The sequence below is a fragment of the Xiphophorus hellerii genome, chromosome 13 (assembly GCF_003331165.1).
Source record: "Xiphophorus hellerii strain 12219 chromosome 13, Xiphophorus_hellerii-4.1, whole genome shotgun sequence".
NCBI classification, from domain to species: Eukaryota; Metazoa; Chordata; class Actinopteri; order Cyprinodontiformes; family Poeciliidae; genus Xiphophorus; species Xiphophorus hellerii.
The window spans coordinates 15,068,671-15,087,489 of NC_045684.1; the positions used below are offsets into that span (position 1 = coordinate 15,068,671).

At 36.8% G+C, this 18,819-nt stretch overlaps 3 protein-coding genes across 4 annotated transcripts; all 3 read right to left on the reverse strand.

The window, feature by feature from the left end:
* mtdha (metadherin a) lies at nt 1–9,104 on the reverse strand. Its single transcript, XM_032580030.1, has 12 exons — nt 8,620–9,104; nt 7,273–7,371; nt 7,033–7,147; nt 6,299–6,460; nt 6,055–6,126; nt 5,627–5,800; nt 4,658–4,726; nt 4,455–4,526; nt 4,200–4,330; nt 3,339–3,449; nt 3,129–3,228; nt 1–3,020 (listed from the first exon to the last, which is right to left on the reverse strand). The coding sequence occupies exons 1-12, from the start codon at nt 8,998–9,000 to the stop codon at nt 2,953–2,955; spliced, it is 1,554 nt and encodes a 517-aa protein (XP_032435921.1). The 5' UTR covers nt 9,001–9,104; the 3' UTR covers nt 1–2,952.
* A 600-nt stretch (nt 9,105–9,704) lies between these two features.
* rrm2b (ribonucleotide reductase M2 b) lies at nt 9,705–15,727 on the reverse strand. 2 transcript variants are annotated; one of them, XM_032580032.1, is made up of 10 exons: nt 15,580–15,707; nt 15,414–15,472; nt 14,934–15,098; nt 14,127–14,243; nt 13,774–13,907; nt 12,292–12,386; nt 12,033–12,166; nt 10,927–11,031; nt 10,723–10,836; nt 9,705–10,503 (listed from the first exon to the last, which is right to left on the reverse strand). In XM_032580032.1, the coding sequence occupies exons 2-10, from the start codon at nt 15,429–15,431 to the stop codon at nt 10,351–10,353; spliced, it is 1,035 nt and encodes a 344-aa protein (XP_032435923.1). In that variant the 5' UTR covers nt 15,432–15,472; nt 15,580–15,707; the 3' UTR covers nt 9,705–10,350. The 2 variants fall into 2 exon arrangements, with proteins under 2 accessions (XP_032435923.1, XP_032435922.1); XM_032580031.1 differs by lacking the exon at nt 15,414–15,472 and having other exon boundaries at nt 15,580–15,727.
* Nucleotides 15,728–15,842: 115 nt separating this feature from the next.
* Nucleotides 15,843–18,789, reverse strand: LOC116730671 (nuclear transport factor 2-like). Its single transcript, XM_032580035.1, has 5 exons — nt 18,662–18,789; nt 17,088–17,208; nt 16,907–16,978; nt 16,635–16,733; nt 15,843–16,143 (listed from the first exon to the last, which is right to left on the reverse strand). Exons 2-5 carry the CDS (start codon nt 17,190–17,192, stop codon nt 16,027–16,029), a joined length of 393 nt encoding a protein of 130 aa, XP_032435926.1. The 5' UTR covers nt 17,193–17,208; nt 18,662–18,789; the 3' UTR covers nt 15,843–16,026.
* Nucleotides 18,790–18,819: the final 30 nt, after the last annotated feature.

The following is an 18,819-nucleotide window of genomic DNA, read 5'->3' on the forward strand; positions in this document are numbered from 1 at the left end:
TGATATGAAGCATTTCCCATTTAATTCTTTCCAGAACATACATAGAAAGATCATTATGATGTCCTTAACAAAATCATCCGAGATTTTCTAGACACAACTGTATAAATACAAGAAATAATTTTACTCATTGGTAAAAAGGGAACAAAATGGGCACCTGAATCCACAGTGTAGCATCATTTCAGACCTACAAACATTAATCAACACCAGTCAATTAACATTTTAATATTTCAAGAGTAATTCAAGAGTCAAGAGAGAAAAAAATGGATGCCCATAAAAAGTAGGAAGTTTGCAAGTTTTCTTCTAACATAAAGCTGTTATGGTATTTATAACAAGAGGTATTCTAGAACAAAATAGTTAACGTAAAAAAAGACTGGTCTTTTGTCTCTTTTGTTTCCCACAAATATTATTACCAAAGTCATGCAAAAAAAAAGAAAAAAGATAAAAACTTGCAAAAGGATGGAAGCTAAAGGATTCCAAGAAACTTTCTATACGGCAGATTAAGGCAGTAGAAATTAATTTCTTTTAAATGTATACGCTCAAACAACTTGAATGAAGAGTTCAAACTGCTCCATGTCACATTTTTGCAAAGCTCTTTTTCATTCGTTTGTTTTTTTTTTATTAAAAAAAAAAATTCTCCTTCATTCTTTGGAAAAAAAAAAAGTTTCACATTTGGAAAAAACCGTTTAAAAACAATTCATTCGCAATAAAAAAGAAACTATACAGGTTTCTGCACAGTGCAATCACAAACTAGAAAAAAGCCCTTACAATCTATACATATGGCGTGGCTTTTTCTAGGAAACAAATGGAAGAAATCCTTGTAAAAAGTCATTTAGAGAGCAGAAGAACGCATTTAAAAAAAAAGCATACAAGCTACTTAGAAAAGGACAGACTTAATCATAATGACAACTTTCATAAAAAATAGAAAGACAGCATTTATCGCCTTGACTCCATCAACCTCAAGCCTCAGTTACATTGCCTCCTGGTGGCTTCTACCAGTCACTGCAATCTCAAGGAAATTTAATTTGTCGACATGCAGCAAATTTCAATATTTTGTAAATGCAGCTAAAGCCAAAGATAGTTATTGAACAAGTACTGCTAGGTGGAAATAACTCTGAACTTTCTGAAGTTCAGAAATTTCAGAAGTACTGATATATCAAGACCATATTCATCTGAAAATCCGCAAGATGGATGGTTTGAACATGAAGAATGTCGAGGAATGTCATAAAGGAATGGATGAAATCTACATTTATAGAAGATCACATATTGTAAGTGCTTTTTTTCTTTTACTAATTACCCTTACTGTCTAAAGTAGTCAGGTTGGAATGCTTTAACTTACAACATTTAGCTGCAATTAAACGGTGCGAGGAAAAATGACACGCTTGATTTAGAGTAAGAGTGAAGCAGTCTATATCAAACATGGAAGCATGAAATATTAAAGAGTTCATCGAAATGTTCTGCCCTTTCTAGCAAAGCAAAAAAAAAGCAAACCAAGATGGTGTAGAACATAGAATCAAGAAGTTTTCCCACAGGTATTCTCTAGTTCAAAGATTACCTAAAAATGTGTCTCCATTTCCAGTCTGACGCCGACATTCGGTCATTATGGGCGTAAATGTTAGGATAACGTTGGGATTTTATAGACGCAATAGAAACAGCACCATGTATCTATACAACAGGCAGCTTTGATTCAATTTAAAAACAAGACTTAGAAGCTTATGGTTGAATTTACCATAGGGTCAAAATTATACATACTTGCTCACATATATATTTTATACATGTCACCCCACCAATGTTTGTTTAAAATCCCCTAGCAAGTTGCAGAGTATCCACAGCTTCTGGCATATTTCTGGCTGGATGTTAGACTGCTCATAAAAATAAAAATAAATGGATTAAGCTGTCTGCAACAAACTTCTGAAATTGGCCCCAATTTCAACCTCATTACAAATTGATGGACTATGCTGATCTGTTATCAGGAAACCAACAACATAAAAAGAAACCTGCCATTCCTCTTAGGAAGAGTGGTGATATATCCAGTCAGAATTATTAAACGGGTTGACTGATACTAAAACATATTAAACATATAAAAATATTAAAAAGGGGAGAGCATAAATATTTGAGTTTGCTTGTATCATTTTGGAAAAATCCTCCTAAATTCAAACCTGTACACTAAACCTTGTGTACAGGCTGGACTTTGTAGACAAGAACAGTTCAAATCAATTATTAAAGGTACATGAATAGGTCATTTATGTCCATAATGAATGTATGTAAACTTCTGAATGGAACTGTAATATTACAATAAAATGGTGTTGAATATGTCCTATTACTTTCTGTTTAAGAACTGAGAATATTTTCTTTAACTAACAAGAAAAATTTGTGCGAAACAGATAATCTATGAATATGTAACGAAACTCTTGAGTCCGTTAGCGAACATCTGGGCTCTGCATTGTTAAGATTCAGCCAAAATCTAAACAGAGCCTTCTACCTTCAGCATAAAGCATTTCAGTAAATCACAAAGAGGGAGTGGAAGAGCAACAAAAACAAAGTGCATCATTTAGGGCGGCCAGCCTAACTCAGACTTTGCAAGACAAAAAAAAAAAAAAAAAAGAATTAAAACCTGCGTTTGTAGTTTTTGGGTTAACAATTACACACACTCCTGCTGGACAAAAAAAAAAAGGATGGAAATATATTTGCAAAACTATTAACCATGTAGCATTACTGAAATCCCACCTGAAACTCTGCCTCTGGTTGCAGTTTAGCAAATAGTGCAAAATTAGTTACAATTAACAGTCCATAGGACCACATTTCACTCCTATACAGCATGTTAGATCTGCTGCTCGCTGTCCTCTTGTCGCTATTAAAAAGTTACACATCTAAGACAGAAACTGTACCTGGTAATTATTGCATGAGACACTTTTAATCATTTGCATAACATTTGAATAGACTTGTGTTGTTCCTTCAAGTTTCCCTTCTGACCTTTTTCTTCTGGGAGGGCTTCTGAGGTTCGACGGTTTGCTCAGACTTCTCTGTCAGAAGGCAAAACAGCAGAGGTCAGTTTAGAGTAAATATTTTTAGCATATATGGAAAAAAGAGAAAATTGTTACTACATTGTGATTAACGGAGCCTGAACTCACTCTGAGAGGATGATATGCTGGTATTCTGTGAATTTAGCGGCAGCGCAGGAAGCTGTGGGACTTTGGTTGCTGCGCTGAGTATAGAAGCTGCACTTGGAGTCTATAATCAAACAATTCCAAGAAAAGTTACAAGAAAACAAGTACTTTTACAAATTAATCTGATTTAAATATTTTAATTTAAAAAAAAAGTATTTGTGTTGCATTTCCTACTTGAACATCAGCTGCAGGCTCCTCTTCTGCTTGCTTCTTCTTTTTCTTCTTCTTCTTAGACTTGGCTGCTCCACCTGAGGGATCGTCAGTGTCCTTCTCATCTTCTGATACCTGCCATAAATGTATTTATTTTTTTTAAATCTTGAATTCTACATAAAAAAAATATCAAAACAAGGGTTTTGACATGGAATCATGGATAAATATTAGGAGTAAGCTTTGATGAAGGAAAAAGTGCAATAATTAAATAAGCCACCATGTGAAATCCATGTCTATAATCCGTTGAACTGAGTTACTGAAATAAATTAACTTTTTAATGATATTCTAAGACAGCTGTTAAATATAATAGGCAAAAACAATTACCAAATGCCCCAAAAGGAATGCATTTAGCTTTTACCCCAATTTTCATCAAGTTATTTACTTCTCCTTTGCAGACCAAGAAAACACTCTTATTTAATTCTGAAATATTTTCATAAACAAAAGTGATTCATCTTATTTTTAGTCTCCATCAAACGGTCTGTTTCACACATGGCCAGTAGGGGGCGCTGTTTAACACAAAATGAAAAAGTTTAAAAATATTTTTAATTTTGAAGTAAATTTACAAACATCTCAACTGCGGCCTGGAACCTCAGAGCCCCTCATTTGCATGGATGATTTCTTTATTATTCTATGTTCGTCCATGCAAGAGTGTCTATTTAAAAGAACAGGAAACAAACAAAGCATTCAGTACCAGTTCCTTTCTGCTGGTTAACCAAACTAGTACCTAACCATGAACCCAAAACTGAGATATGCGCAGAGCTACAACTTGTGAGTGTACATATATAGTATGAACAACAGCAACTGGAATGTATTAAAGTATAAAACCTTGGTTTGATCCTTCTGCAGGGTTGCTGCTGCTGCTGCTGCCACCACCACCGGTACAGGAGGCTCTTCGTAGTTTCCCCAGTGCTCCGCTGGGGCATTCCAATCAGAGGAGGAATCTGCTGCCATCCCCTCTGGAAAACATGTAGCAGAGAGCTGCAGGTTAGACATCAGAAAGAAGAACAAACAGATCCTTTATAAACAAGCTGCAGTCACTTATATGGCTGTGCCCTGTAGGAAGAAATAGTGGCTACTCACTGACTCCTGACCACTGATCGTCAACAATGGTTTGGTTGGCCCACTGCATCTTAGCTGAATTTGATAATGGATCTAAGAGAGAAAGAGGTTTATTATTATTCATTTTGTAAGGCTATAAAATCTATTCTGGCTCATTATGAAACTCTTTTTTTTATTTCCTGGACAGAACAAGCAGGAAGTAGATGTGATCAGTTAGCACCAACCTGCAGAGTTCAGCTGCAGCACAGAAAAGGGCATTGTCTTCATCTTCCCGTCCATGCTGCTCCAGGCGGCTGTTGACAACACATGGAGACAGAGATATGGTTGGAATGCTACTATGATTTATATTTGTCAATAACAGAACAACAGTCTGCTAAGTTATCACTTGTATTTTTAACTGATTCTTAAAAAAAACAACCTCCTCCAAAGTTGATACGGATGCTATGCTTTGTCAATTATCATCATCCTATTAGAGTTAGAAGAGATTTAATAAGTCACAAAGCCACAACCTGAATGGTTATTCAGCACCCCTTACTATGACACCCCTAAATAAAATCCAGTGCAATGAAATCCTTCAGCGTTATAAGAAATCCCGTTTGCAGTTCGTGCTTTGGTAAGCTAAGACACAAACTGAATATTTTTTGCCTATATGCTGCGGTGGACAAACTATCACATCATGTTGAACACACCATCCACGGTGTAAAACGGTGGCGGCAGCATCATGCTGTGGATATGCTTTTCTTCGACAGGCAAGAAAAAAAAACTGTAAACGGCTTCAAGACTTCGGACTGAGAGAGAGGTTCAACTTTCAGCAGGATGACGACTCTAAACATGGCAACCTGAGCTACAGGTTGCCAGCTACACAGTACAGTCAAAGTCCAGACCTAAATCTTACTGACAATCGCACCAAAACTCGAACACGCTTGTTCAAAGATTAACTCAATCATTTAATCTGACTGATACTGAGCCATAAGGACGGGCAGTGTCTAAGCGGCTTTAAGAAAAAACACACGCCACACTTTTCAGTTTGTAAAAAAATATTGGAATCATGTGTGACTTTTCCTATTCCTGTTTATTCTGCATTTGTATTAATAAAGTACTTTTGAATTGAACTGAATTACGCACTATTTTGCTGATCCGTCTCATAAACTCTTGATACAATATGTGAAAGTACACGGGAATAGCAGTGGTACCTTGAGACTCCTGAGCCCAGGGTCGGGGGTCAGACTGGGACCTGTACTGTGCAGATGGAGGCATGCTGCTCCACTTCTTTCTTTCCACAGAACCAGCTTGACCAGAGGCCTTCAACGGAACATCAGACCAGCCTTCACCATTGACTGTAGGCTCTGCTCTCCATGCAGAGGAAGCTACAAAAAGAAGTAGCAAAAAAGGGAAATGCATGACTTGCGATACTGCTGCTAGACATCCTGGGTGGCATTCAAAGCATCGTTATGTTAGATAAATATGCTGTTAAACTGGTGCTTCATGCTGTTTGAATTGCTGCACAACTCAAAATGAAACAAAAGAATTTCAAGTTTAAATGTTTATTTGTTTCCTCTTAAGTTTATCTCCCACGACATTAAGATGTAACAGGTCAAAACTTATTAAGAAAAGTACTTACAGTTCAATGTTTCAGTGTTGCCTTTCCCACTGGCTCCGTCTCCCTTTGTGTTCGGTCTCCAATGCTGGTTCTCTGCATCACATATAGAGCAAATAATGTGTCAATATCAACTTTGCGACATCATACTCAATATATAAAGCTTGTGTTAGCGAGTATAAACAACCACTTTAAACTTGGGTGTGGCATCAAATTCTCTTATTGAAACCAATGAGAACAATGAATTTAGTCTTCAGAGGATGATTACCGTTGTTTCCTCTCTTCTTTTTGTACGTTGCTGAGGCTGCAGGTGTTTCGACGTGGGCCTTAGAAGCTTTGTCGCCTCCCGGGCTCCCAGAATCCTCTGAACCTTTGTCCTTCCTTCGCTGTTGCCGCTTCTCTCGATTGCTGACTTTAGTCTCCCATGCACCTTGGAGGAATACAGACGAAGCAACAAGGAATGATTAAGCAACTACAACCTTCTATAAGAATAAACTTTTTTTAAGACTTTTACTAATTTGCACAAGTGCATTGTAGGAGTATTGGAGAGCCTCTGTGAACTTTAATTCACAAATGAATTTAGGGTCAGACTTTGATTTAAATCTTTCCATTTTTTTCTGATTGCATGTTTAGAGTATTTGTCCTGTTAGTAGGGGAACCTCTGAGTAATGCTATAATGTTATTCTTGCCTAGTCTGTCAGTTTAGTTGCTACATAGCATATTTAAAAGTTGGAATTTTGTTTCATAACCTAACATTCCTAACTTGTATTTTTTCTGAGGGTTTTTTCACTAATGTTCCCAAACAAACCTCTGAGGTACTTTTAAGATTTATTTTTTGTAAAAACCTATGAACAGTTTACAATGTTAGCCTATCATTTAAAATCTCAATAATATGCTTTGCAGTTCAAGTGTAGGTGGAATATCCCTGCATATTACAAGGGGCTAGCCTAGGCTAACAGTATAAATGGCTTGAAAGTGACAACCCCTCCAGTGGAGACGCACCATCATCGGGTTCTTTCACGTCACTCGTGGGCAACACCTGAACAGGTTTCACATCTGTCTTAGGTTTCTTCTTGGTTTTTTTCACCTGCACCGGGGGCGGCACCTCATGCACCTGCTGAGATTTTGAAAATCAACAACAAAAAAAGTTTGAAGCAATAATTAGACCATTACAAGACAAACCATCAAATAAAACTTGTAGTTAACTTGTTCAGTTTCGATTCCCCTTAATTTTGGTCTTACCTTAACAGCTTTAATATGTGTAGCTGTTTTTGAAGCTGCCACAATCTCTTTAACTTCCTCTTGAGCAACGACCGGCGGCTGACCATTGGACTGAGTCTTCTGTAACACAAAGACATGAAACAAAACACAAGCTATTGTCAGTTTGCTTTGTAAATACCGTACATTTGCTAATCAAGCTACGTCATGCAACATAACACTGTTAAAGCTGACAAAGTGAAGTAAATAACACTGATGATCACTTCCTCAGTGCACTGACAACAAGCCAACACTGTGCTAAAGCAGCAGCAGAAACAGCTAAAAGTACAGATTTAAGAGAGTTTAACATGCACCAAATGTAATGGTTGAGACAGATTATATCCAAAATTGCAGATCTGCAGAGTTGTTCCCAGTCTACAATGATCATCAGCTATTAAAAGTTATACAAAGAAGGAACAGTATTAAACCAGCCATAGTATTGTGATGCACATGGAGAAACAAGGCTGGCACATGTGGCCCTATAAACGGATGAAGTACCCAGTGCCTCACTCTTACTTATGGGGCTGAATGACTGAAGGCCAGTCAGGGTCATCATCAACATCTGCTGGATACAGTTTTTGGTCAACTGTGATATATAAAGTAATTTGCATTAAAATCCTGCATGCCAACAACATATTTTGTGGATTTGGATTGACTTTGACTGTCTTTCATGCCCACCTGTTACAGATGGTGATCAGTATCCTAACATTGGCATGAGGGACAAATAAGGATTCACTGCAACTGATGACAAGTTTTCATTTATCTGTGCAAATGTCGTATTTCAGGACGATTTTACTTATTTGCATGGACTTAAAAAAAAAAAACAATGAAGGATTCCTCAACTCTTTATTGAATCACTGAGGTCTTTTTCCAAGAGTCTTTTTTATTACAGAAAGGAATATGTTGCTATAGGAAGTATCACCCGAAGGAGGTTTTATTAATGGAGGCTATCACTACTGGGCGCTATAACCTAATCAGTGACGTGTCAGTTAGCAACACGTAGCTAGTTAGCATATCTCTCATTTTTTTCCAACAGAAATTGTATACATTACATATTAACTAAGTCATTGTAGGTAGAATTATTGTTTTCTTTAGTTTGTAATTCATCTATGGTCACAAAGTGAGCGTCAAGCTCATGCTTAGTTTATTATATGGAAGGCAGCTGAGGTAAACTAGCGTAAAATGGTAGCTGTTGTAAACAAATATAGCTATATTTACTTTTATTTATTTATTTTTCTCCACTAGAGAGAGCATCTTTAGTAAAACACATTGAGGAAAATCGCTTGTTTCATTCAGCCATTGAGATGAGACATCTCATTCCTACTTCCTCACCTTGTCGCCGGTTTTCTTTCTGTTTCTCTTTTTCGGCTCCTCTGGTTTGACACTTTTATTATTAGCGCTGGCCTTTCCCGTCTCCTCGCCGCCTTGGTTGACCTGGGAAGCCCGCTTTTTGCCGACCAGTCGCCCTCCGCCGCCGCCGCCGCCGCCGCCGCCGCAGAAAGCGGCCCAGGACGCCCCGAGCAGCAGCGGCAGCAGCAGACCGACCGCCGCCGCTGACAGGATGAGCCAGCTCGGGTACAGCTCGGGCTTCAGACCCAGATCCACTCCGAACTGGGCCCGAACCAAGCCTTGTCCCGAAGACACCAGCTCCCGTAAACGGCTAGAGAGCAGCTCGGCTTTTTCCAGCGCGAAACTCCGCAAGTCCCCAGCCATGTTTGACAAAAACAAAAAAAATGCGAACAAACCGCACTAGCTGTTAGCTTTCATTTTACTCCGCATCCGTGTGTGGGAGGAGTGGCTAATCTAATCTCGCTGCAAGAAATCAAAACTCCATTCACAGCACTTAGATACTGTCCACTGGGGTATTTTCACTCCATTAACAAACACCCACTAACCATACAAACTCAGTTAAGTAGTAAAATACTGATTTAAACCCATAGATTTCACAAATGTAAAATAAAAAGCAAAATCAAGAAGAAGAAAAAAAAAACCCAACAGCTAACATTCTGCTTTATTTGTATTTGTGTTGATGACATCACAAGATGATCAATAACTAAACTGGTCGGGGGCAATTAAACTCTTTATAACTCTAGTTATAATTAACTAAATTACCATAGTCAATTAATTTAAAAAAAGCAGAACTTGCATAAATAATTTGTACTGATTTTACAAAAAAAATTCTGGACATAAGCTTGACATGCTGTCTAGAAATCCAATTATTTGACTCATGTACAACAGAAATATTTATTACCAATCTTTCACTAAATGTTGGTGTAGGCTCTAGCAATAAGCACATAAGCTTATTTTTTCCAACAAAACTTGATTTTTATTCGCAAACTATATTTCACTGAATATAAAAGCCTGAAACAAAACCAACCAAGCCATGATCCAGAACACCACACCACAGGAGGCGTAGGCTTGTTTAAAAATCACCGTTTAATGTAAAATGAGTTGGAATATAATCGTCTTTGGAGACTCGCGCATAATTTATGACCATAGAAACACAAAGTACACTGTTAAAGTGAGTAAACCAAATGTAAACCAACAAAAATGCTTTCAGGATTTGGTTCGTTTTCCATACTGCCTTTACAAGTTGTTAATTGTGTGAAGAAGTAATAGCAAACAGTAACTTTCCAACATAATGAAAACTGATTTAATCTAAAGGAAACATAAAACTTTGGCATGTTTTACCTAATGTCCACTTTGCCAAAGAAAATACAAATAGATCAAATATAACAAATAGTCACAAAAAATAAAGTATGCCTTTTTTAATTTCTAAGGCTATACATCTTACCATAAAATGTAAACCAGCTTCGTCTTAGTAAGTGTTAAAAAAATTATACATAAAATCCCAGATAAACAACAAGAAAAGGCTTCACTTTTATTATACAAGCATTATGTCATATTATTATGTCATATGTTGTTTATCTGAGGTTGTATTTTTCCCAATTTAACACCTATTAAGAAGCTTTTGTTTTGTTTGGATAAAGAAAACTTCAAATGTAATTCAGGGAGTGATTGCTTTGTGAAAACCAGGACAGTAATGACAGTGTTCCCTTGGTTTCAGAAGTCTGCGTCCAGAGTGAATTCACAGTCCGTCATGCTTGACATCACTCCGAATCTCTGGTACTCTGCTACTCTTTTCTCAAAGAAGTTTGTTTTTCCCTCAAGAGAAATGGACTCCATGAAGTCAAAAGGATTTTCCACATTGTAAACCTTTTAAAGAAAAAAAGAGGAAAAGAAACTCATTTTCTCACCGATTACACATTTTTCATTAACAAATAAAATACCCATATTATTTAATGGTTCACACAAGTATTTTCTTATATTTTCATTTCAGGAAAAGGACTATGACTTTTATTGCACTTCTTACAGATCACACTGACATTGTTTAGACTGACTTAAACATGTTTTATGATTACTTGGAAGAATTACCTTGGGCGATCCAAGATCAACGAGCAGCCGGTCGGCTACAAACTCGATATACTGCTTCATGAGGCAGCAGTTTATTCCAATCAGATCGACTGGCAAGGCCTCTGTCAAAAACTCCTATATCAAAACACAAAACATTTATGAAAATATTGCAAGAAGACAGGATAAAGACACCAAAATCCTGCAACATAACATTATATTATCCACCTGCTCAATGCTCACAGCCTTGCTAATAATATCTTTGACTCTGTCCTCTGAAGGTTTTTTCAGCAGGTAGCTGAACAGCAGGCAGGCAAAGTTACAATGCAGACCCTGGGAAAAGAAAAAAAAAAGTCTTTAAACACAAGCTAGGCTCAAAGTGCTGTACAACGCAAAATCAAGACAAAAACAGAAATCTATTAAACAAAACAAAAAGTTAGTGAAAAGACATACTGATTACATCTTTCACATATGTAGGTCCCAGGACTTTCATCCAACTATTCGGACACCTAGCGAAGGCTGCGTTGCCGTAGCTGACTACGCAAGTTACAACCACACACACCAATTTAAACATTAGGTTTTCCCTCTGTTTGTGGAAGGCTTATGGAACGCCTGAATTTCTTGAACATCTTTGTTTGCCTCCAGGTCTAAGACCATTTTCTCTTACCGCCCAATTATTTAATTTTCTGAAACAAAAGTTATGTGGCATGCTACAAATGCCTAAACATTTACAATGCAGTTTAAAAAGCCTCCACAGACAAAATCTTATTGTATAGAGGAATTTATTTTCAAACGCAAATCGAACTCTCCACCCATTTTCTTATTCTGGAAAATGAGGTTTACATTATCCTGCGTAGCAAGGGATTACCAGGGAAGAAGAGAGATTTTTTCACATTTCAAGCAACAATTAAGTAAATAATGTGAAAAATGTGTCTTATTTTATTATTTTTAGGACATTGAGAAGATACAGTCCCTACCAGAAATCTGCATCTGATTTAAAACTAACAATTATATAATTTCCTATGCTACATTGCAACAATTTTCCAGGTGAAATCACAAATAAATATACAGTATATATATTTTCCCCTCCTCTTTAGGGGGTCTTTTTGTGGGCTCTAGTGTCCCTTATATGAAAGTAGGCTGACAGGAAAGGGGAAGGAGAGGGGGGAAGACATGCGGCAAGTATCGCCGGGTCCGGGAATCGAATCCACGACGGCCGCATCGAGGACTCAAGGCCTCCAAACGTGGGTCGCGCTAACCCCTACGCCACCACAGCACGCCCACAAATAAATATTTTAAAAGTTTGCCCAACATAAATTTTGCGACCACCTCACCTCATCCCTGCTAATGAGTTCGTTGGAGTAGGTAAGGCCTGGCATGAGGCCTCTCTTCTTCAGCCAGTAGATAGCAGCGAATGAGCCTGAGAAGAAAATCCCCTCCACTGCTGCAAAAGCCACAAGACGCTCCCCTGTGAACACAGAAAAGAAAACTCCTATTGAATTACCATAAACAAGAAGTTCCTCTAGTCTGAGTTTTATGTTCCATATAGAGTTTAGTCAACAGTAATCTTTTATTGGAAGTGTCATGGTTTACCAAAGGTGGATTTGTTGTCATTTATCCATTGGAGGGCCCAATCCGCTTTTCTTTGCACGCACGGCATGGTCTGAATAGCGTTAAACAAACGGTCCCTAAAACACACAAAGCGTCAAATTAAACAGTGACAGTGACTTTTTCTACCCTTATAATGCTTATGCTATTTTCTGTACAGGTCAACTGAAAAAACAATCAAATCTGTTAAAAATAAACTTGCAACAATGAAATACAGTACAATCTAGCTGCAAAACAGCAAGTTGAAAGAGTGCACTGAAACTTTAAAGCATTTAGTTTCTTTGGCAGGAGTAGATCAGTGTGTCGCATTTTGCCAACTCTGACTTGTCCAAATCTCTTAGACTGAAAGGATGTCTCTTGTCCATGTCCCTTTTCAAGAAACCCAACAGATTCTCTGACAGATCCAGTTCTGTACTTTGGCTAGGTCATTCCAAAGCCTCAATAATATGTCCATAAAGTCATTCTTTTGCAGATTTGGGCATGTACTTGTACTTGTTAGTGTTTGCAGCAACTGCTGGTCGACAATGATACACACTGCTGTATTCTTCCCATCATGATTTATATTTGATGTCTTTTTTGGTATGTTTTATTGTTTTTATTTTGAAACTTTGATACTTTGTCTTTCAGTTTTTATACTTGCTGAAACATCAATTACCCATTTGGGACACAAATAAATCTGAATTTGAATCTACTTGGATTCACTGTGATGCTAAAAAAAATAAAACCACTCGGCTTCCAAGCAGACACGTGAGGATTTTGGGTGAAAACTGACAACAGACCACAAAGAATGATGCTGCCATCATGTGTGGTGTTATTCTGACAATACACAATTGTTGTTTTTAGTGTCAAATATTACTTTTTTATTGTGGCCTAAAAAAATAAGCTTGCTTTGTTTGTGTTTTATATTTGAATTATACTATTTAAGTCTGACAATGAAGCTGGAAAAATTTTTTTAATTATCCATCATGAACTCACTCTTTTCATCACTAAAAATGGTTGTCAGTGTGTATACTTTTGAGATTCACTCTACGAACTGGTTTATATTTAAATGTAAGTCAGTAATAAAATGTTAATATGAAATTGCTTCTTTAAACAATGTGTGTGAGAGAATACGCTTATTTTGTCTTTGTCATGCTAGAAAATATATAGGATGCAAGGAACAAATTGCAAAATATATATATGCAGAATGAAATCATTGCAACAGGAGGAAGATTTGTTGTCGTTTCTTATCGTTTTCTCTTTTTAATAAAAAGAAGTTGAGCTTAGGACCTGTGGGTACATTAAAGCTGCTGCGTCTGGGGATGCAGCTGAGAGTGAAGATTACAAATCTGATTAACAGGTGCATGTTCAAGAATTTTTTTTTTTTTAGGAGTAATTTAAAACAATTTAAAGTCAAAAATAGAAAAACATACGTCCAAAATTTCCAGGATGCAGAACGTGAGACAGAATCACAAATAGGTTGCTGACCTCTCTTTCAGATCCCTGATGTAAGTGTTGATGAGCATGCTGTACATCTCTGAGTGAACTGTCTCTATGAGGATCTGGAAACTGTAGAAGGAGCGTGCTTCAGGGAGCTGCACTTCCTGGCTGAACCTCTGCACCTGTTGAGACCCCAAAAATACCGTTAAACCACCGGGAAAACAATCAATGTGCCGCTCACATTCACACACAAAACAATCACTTACTATAAAATACAAAATGGCTTTGAAAACTGCCACCGTTGGCTTGCTTACACAGTAAATCGAGTAGGTTAAATACATGGTAGGTTACATCTATAAAATAAATAGCATTTATTACAGCTAAGGAACACCCCTTCTCACCAGGTTCTCGTTGACAATCCCATCACTGGCGGCAAAAAAAGCTAAAACATGCGAGATAAAATGTTTTTCTTCAGGCTTCAAGCAGTCCCAGTGCACCAAGTCTTTGGAGAGATCAACCTGAAAAACATCAAAATCTAGTTCAGAGTCAGATTTCGTAAAGATTTCAGGTTTCTTCCCAAAGTAGGAGAACTCACAGGTCACCTCAGCATGATATTTGTAGCGCCATGCCTAAGAGATAATTTTTCTCAGCAGGTACAGATGATCTGGTACAAGTTTATAGGAAGATGAATGGAGCTAACTACAGAGGATTCCAGGAAGAAAATCTGTTAATGACTGCAAAATGCCTCAACATGGAGCAGAGGTCAACCATCTAGCAAGTTGACCTCATCATTCCATTATAGCCAGAGTTACAATGGAATGATGTGATCAAAGCATATTGATGGGTCAGAATGACCAAGACAAAGTCCAGGTCAAAATCCAATTAAGAATCCAATTGATAATCACAGATGCTCAGCACCTAACCTGACCTGAGGAACTTTGAGTAATTAGCAAAGAATAGTTTTACTTTATGATTATACACTACTTTGTTTAGTCGACCCAATAAATTTGTGGTTGCGACATATCACAATGTAAAAAAGGTCAAGTGGTATAAATACTTTAGTCAGTGTTTATTTAAGGACAAATATTTCAAAGCTGTTGTTAGGTACCAAAAAGTATATTCTTTTAGTCATTAAGTTATTATATATTCACATATATACACTCATTTAAATAAATTTAAATTAGTTAAGATATTTAATTAGTAATTACCTCCTCCACCGTCCAGAAAGACGCCTGAGCTTGCTTGTACATCTTCCAGATATCCGGATATTGGATGGGAAAGATGACAAACCGTCTGGGGTTCTCCCGGAGAAGAGGTTCGTCCTCGGCTTCCGTACCACTTTGATGACCCTCATATTTTTCCTCGAAACCGTTCTGCAAAGTACAAATTATGACTTCATTGTTTTTCTGCTTCGATTTGAGCTCCTTGTACACTAACTTTATGTTTTCCTTTTAATTACAAAAGCTACCTCTTATGCGCCTGCGCACTGACTCAAAACAAAGGACACGACATTGAAGTCAGTCTATTAATGTTTATAAAATACTAACTTAATCACATTTATTTTCACTGGATGGTAGCTATAATTTAGATTCAATAATTATTATTATTTTTTTAAATTTTGACAACCCAAAAACTGTCAACCGACGGCGACCAAGAGCTGACAAAAATCCTTGTTTTTACACTCCTACCTGACAAAAATCCAACATCTTCGACGAGTTTCAACGATAACTCTACCTTATCAGGCCTCCTGTTAGGGGTAATGTCAGCATTAAACCAAAACCAATGATTACATAAACGTCTTCTTATTTTACAAACTGCTCACATATCTTAGCAACGATCAGGTTGTCGACTTACATTTATGTGTCCAGTTTCCTGTGAGGACTTCTTCACCTTCGGCGTCATTTTCGACGAATAAACTGCGTTTTGTTGCTATCTGGAGCTCGGAGCCATAACCCTTTTAATGTGCCACACGGAGCACCACAGCGCCTCTAGCGGCAAGATACTTGACATGTGACGTAACGAAACCACATCCACATAATGGAACATATTACAAAACTTTATAGCAGACATTACATTTATATTTATAATATAATGAAATAATAATAATAATAAAACAATTTTAGTTTAGAATACTAAATTCTTTAATTTGAAAGGAATGTTATTTTGCATAGCAACAACACAGCAAGTACAGCATTTATGTTTAATTGATTGAACTGTCAGCATTCAACCATACAGTCCTGTCATATCGCAGAACAACAACAAAGTCAGTTCAGAACAGGTTGTATAAAAAAATCCAGATCACTACACTGGTATGTTGTGCACCCCCAGACGAAACACATCATTTGTGCAAACCCATCCGCCATTTTGGGATTTCAGCATGAACACCTGATGAAAGGCCATCGGTGGATCATCATCCGCCTGTTGAAAAAAAACAAAACAAAATATATTTTCATTTAAATACTGCCGCAAGTAATCTCCAGCAAGCAGTTGCAAAAATTTGTTTTAAAGTTAGGTTACATTTCTAGTAACGACCACATCACTGGAAAAGATATATATACATATATATATATATATTTATAAATAAATAAAAGAATGCTCCAACAATGTCTCCTACATTTAGATAGCACCACTTATAACCAAGGTATAAAGCTACTGCCAGTGAAAATCCTACCCAGTTTACAAATATAATTTTTTCAAAAGTAAAATGGGAGCAAAATGGCACCAAGACACTTGAGATTTAAAGATACTTTAAATTTTAAATATTACTTGAATCCAAAAGAGTCAGTTAGCCGCACGTTATGTACACGTGTTATGCACGTGTACTTAACATGTCAGAGTATGTTCATAGGCAAAACTTTAAGTGATGGTGGCACCACCTGAAAACGATAAGCTATTATTGACTGGTTTACCTTTAACTGTCCAAAGACCATGATGAGGATACAACTGTCGATAGTTGGTTGGGAGTCTTGCTCTGTAATGACGTGCTTGATCTGCTTGAAAGGCAAGTTCTGAGAATAAAACATAAAATTATTTTAAAAATTAGCAATAGCGACTCAAAGACAGGAATCATTTGTTAGTAAATAGGGAGAGTTGCTGGTTCTTAGTAGGTGCATTCAATAATTGAGACTGGATGCAGCCATTTTTCTGATTCATATCAACACTGTTATCACAATGTGCTTACCACGAGCTTGCTAGCTATTGCTTCTCTTCCCTGAAACGGTGAGCCCTCCCATGTCAGGCAGGCGCTGGGTGACTGAGGGGGAGAAAACGGAGGATTGTTGAGTGGGATTAAAGCAAAATCCCACAATTATTGGTTATAATTCTTATAACCAATAAGAATTATGCCATAATGCAGAACTTACATAGAGATTAGCAAGTGCCATCCTGTTGGTATTGTCAAACTGGTTGTAATATTCCTGAACAAAGCTCTCTCCAATCTTTTGCCATATTTCTTTATTGCCTGCCATGTGTGTGACTTTGGATCTGTGAAGATTGAGCAAGTACAAAACATAGGTGTTATGATTACAACAGGCGATTAACTTCTGTTAATAAACGCATGCATGGAGAATACCTATGGTCTACACCAGGGGTCAGAACTGGGCTCAAAACTATTAATTATTTATGTAATGATAACAAATAATCGAATAATTTTAAACTACATGAAAATTTGTATCATTTGCAGATATCAGAAATAATTTTGACCTGATAGACATATTGAGAAATTCCTGGAGCACCTTAAATCTATGCAAAACTGACAGGAAGAAATCTAGTTTGAACAAAAATTGTTATTTAAGAACTGTAGTACATAAATCTTAACACAGAAGTTTAATTTCATGATCCCTGTCAATAGCCACAACATCTTAATTATTGTGCACTTAATAGATAATAGAATAAACTGGAAATATCTTATTATACTTATAACTGAAGTTTTATGATACACTTCAGTATTTAATAAATTAAAACACACTGGACCACAAATCACAATACATTTTTTATTTAAATTACTTTGCGTTAATTACCACATAAAATAAACAGAGGCTTATGCTAGTTACATCACAAAATGTGATCAAATTTAAATTTATGGAACTAGAATAACTAGAATTTTGAACTTGAAATTCTACGGTCCATTAAAAACACAACAACAAAGGGTTAGTGTGATTTACTTACTATATTATTTTCTTTGACTTTGAGATTTTTGTAGAATATTGCCTCCCTTAAAATGGTATTTAGATCAATGCAAGCAGATCTGCATGTCGTGTTAATTTAACCTACTCAGTTGCATATTTCTTTTAAACTGAGTGCCATTTTAATAACTACAGAACATTATTTTATGCTGTAAATCTTTCCTTTTTTTTGCTTAGTTTTCAGATTTGCCTTTCACTTGATGCTGGTACACCTTCATTTTCCCACTGTGGGAATAGAAATAAAATACATTTCTATTCCAACCTATTACAACTATTTAGTGCTCTGTTTAAAAAGATCATTTTAGACTCACCATAACCAAAAGATTACATGTAAAATTTCCATGTATAAGATGCTTCGCGTGTTATTGCGGTGGATGTTAAAAAATGTCAGTAAATCCGTTAACATATGAACATAAACATAAACCACAGCTCACTCGTAGCCCTTCCTGTAAAAGCGTAATTACAACTAATAATCAATATGGAACAGTCAAAATATGTTCGTGTCATATTACTGAAAGATTAAAGCATTTGACGCTTAATAAGTTTAGTCATGTTAGGCAAAGTTAAACACCATTTGCTAGCAGAGCACGAGCAACGGTCAGTTTTTTAATTTTTTTCGAAAAGTTCATCCTCAAGTTTTCCTAGTGATCATTCATTTAGCTCTTCCCGGCAAAAAGTATCGATACTGCTGTGTTTTAAGAAACACCTGGCACAAAGCACACGGTATCGTGTTTTTTTTTGGTTGGACTTACTTTGCTCGACAAACCAACGTGATAAAGTTGACTGAAGTCGACGTTGCGTGTTCCCGCTTCCTGAGAGTTGTAACTAACGCGTGACGTCATTGCACGTTAACCAATCAGGGCTCTGGAAGGAACTTTCTCATGCTTCGTGTGGGTCCGCTCCTTTTATG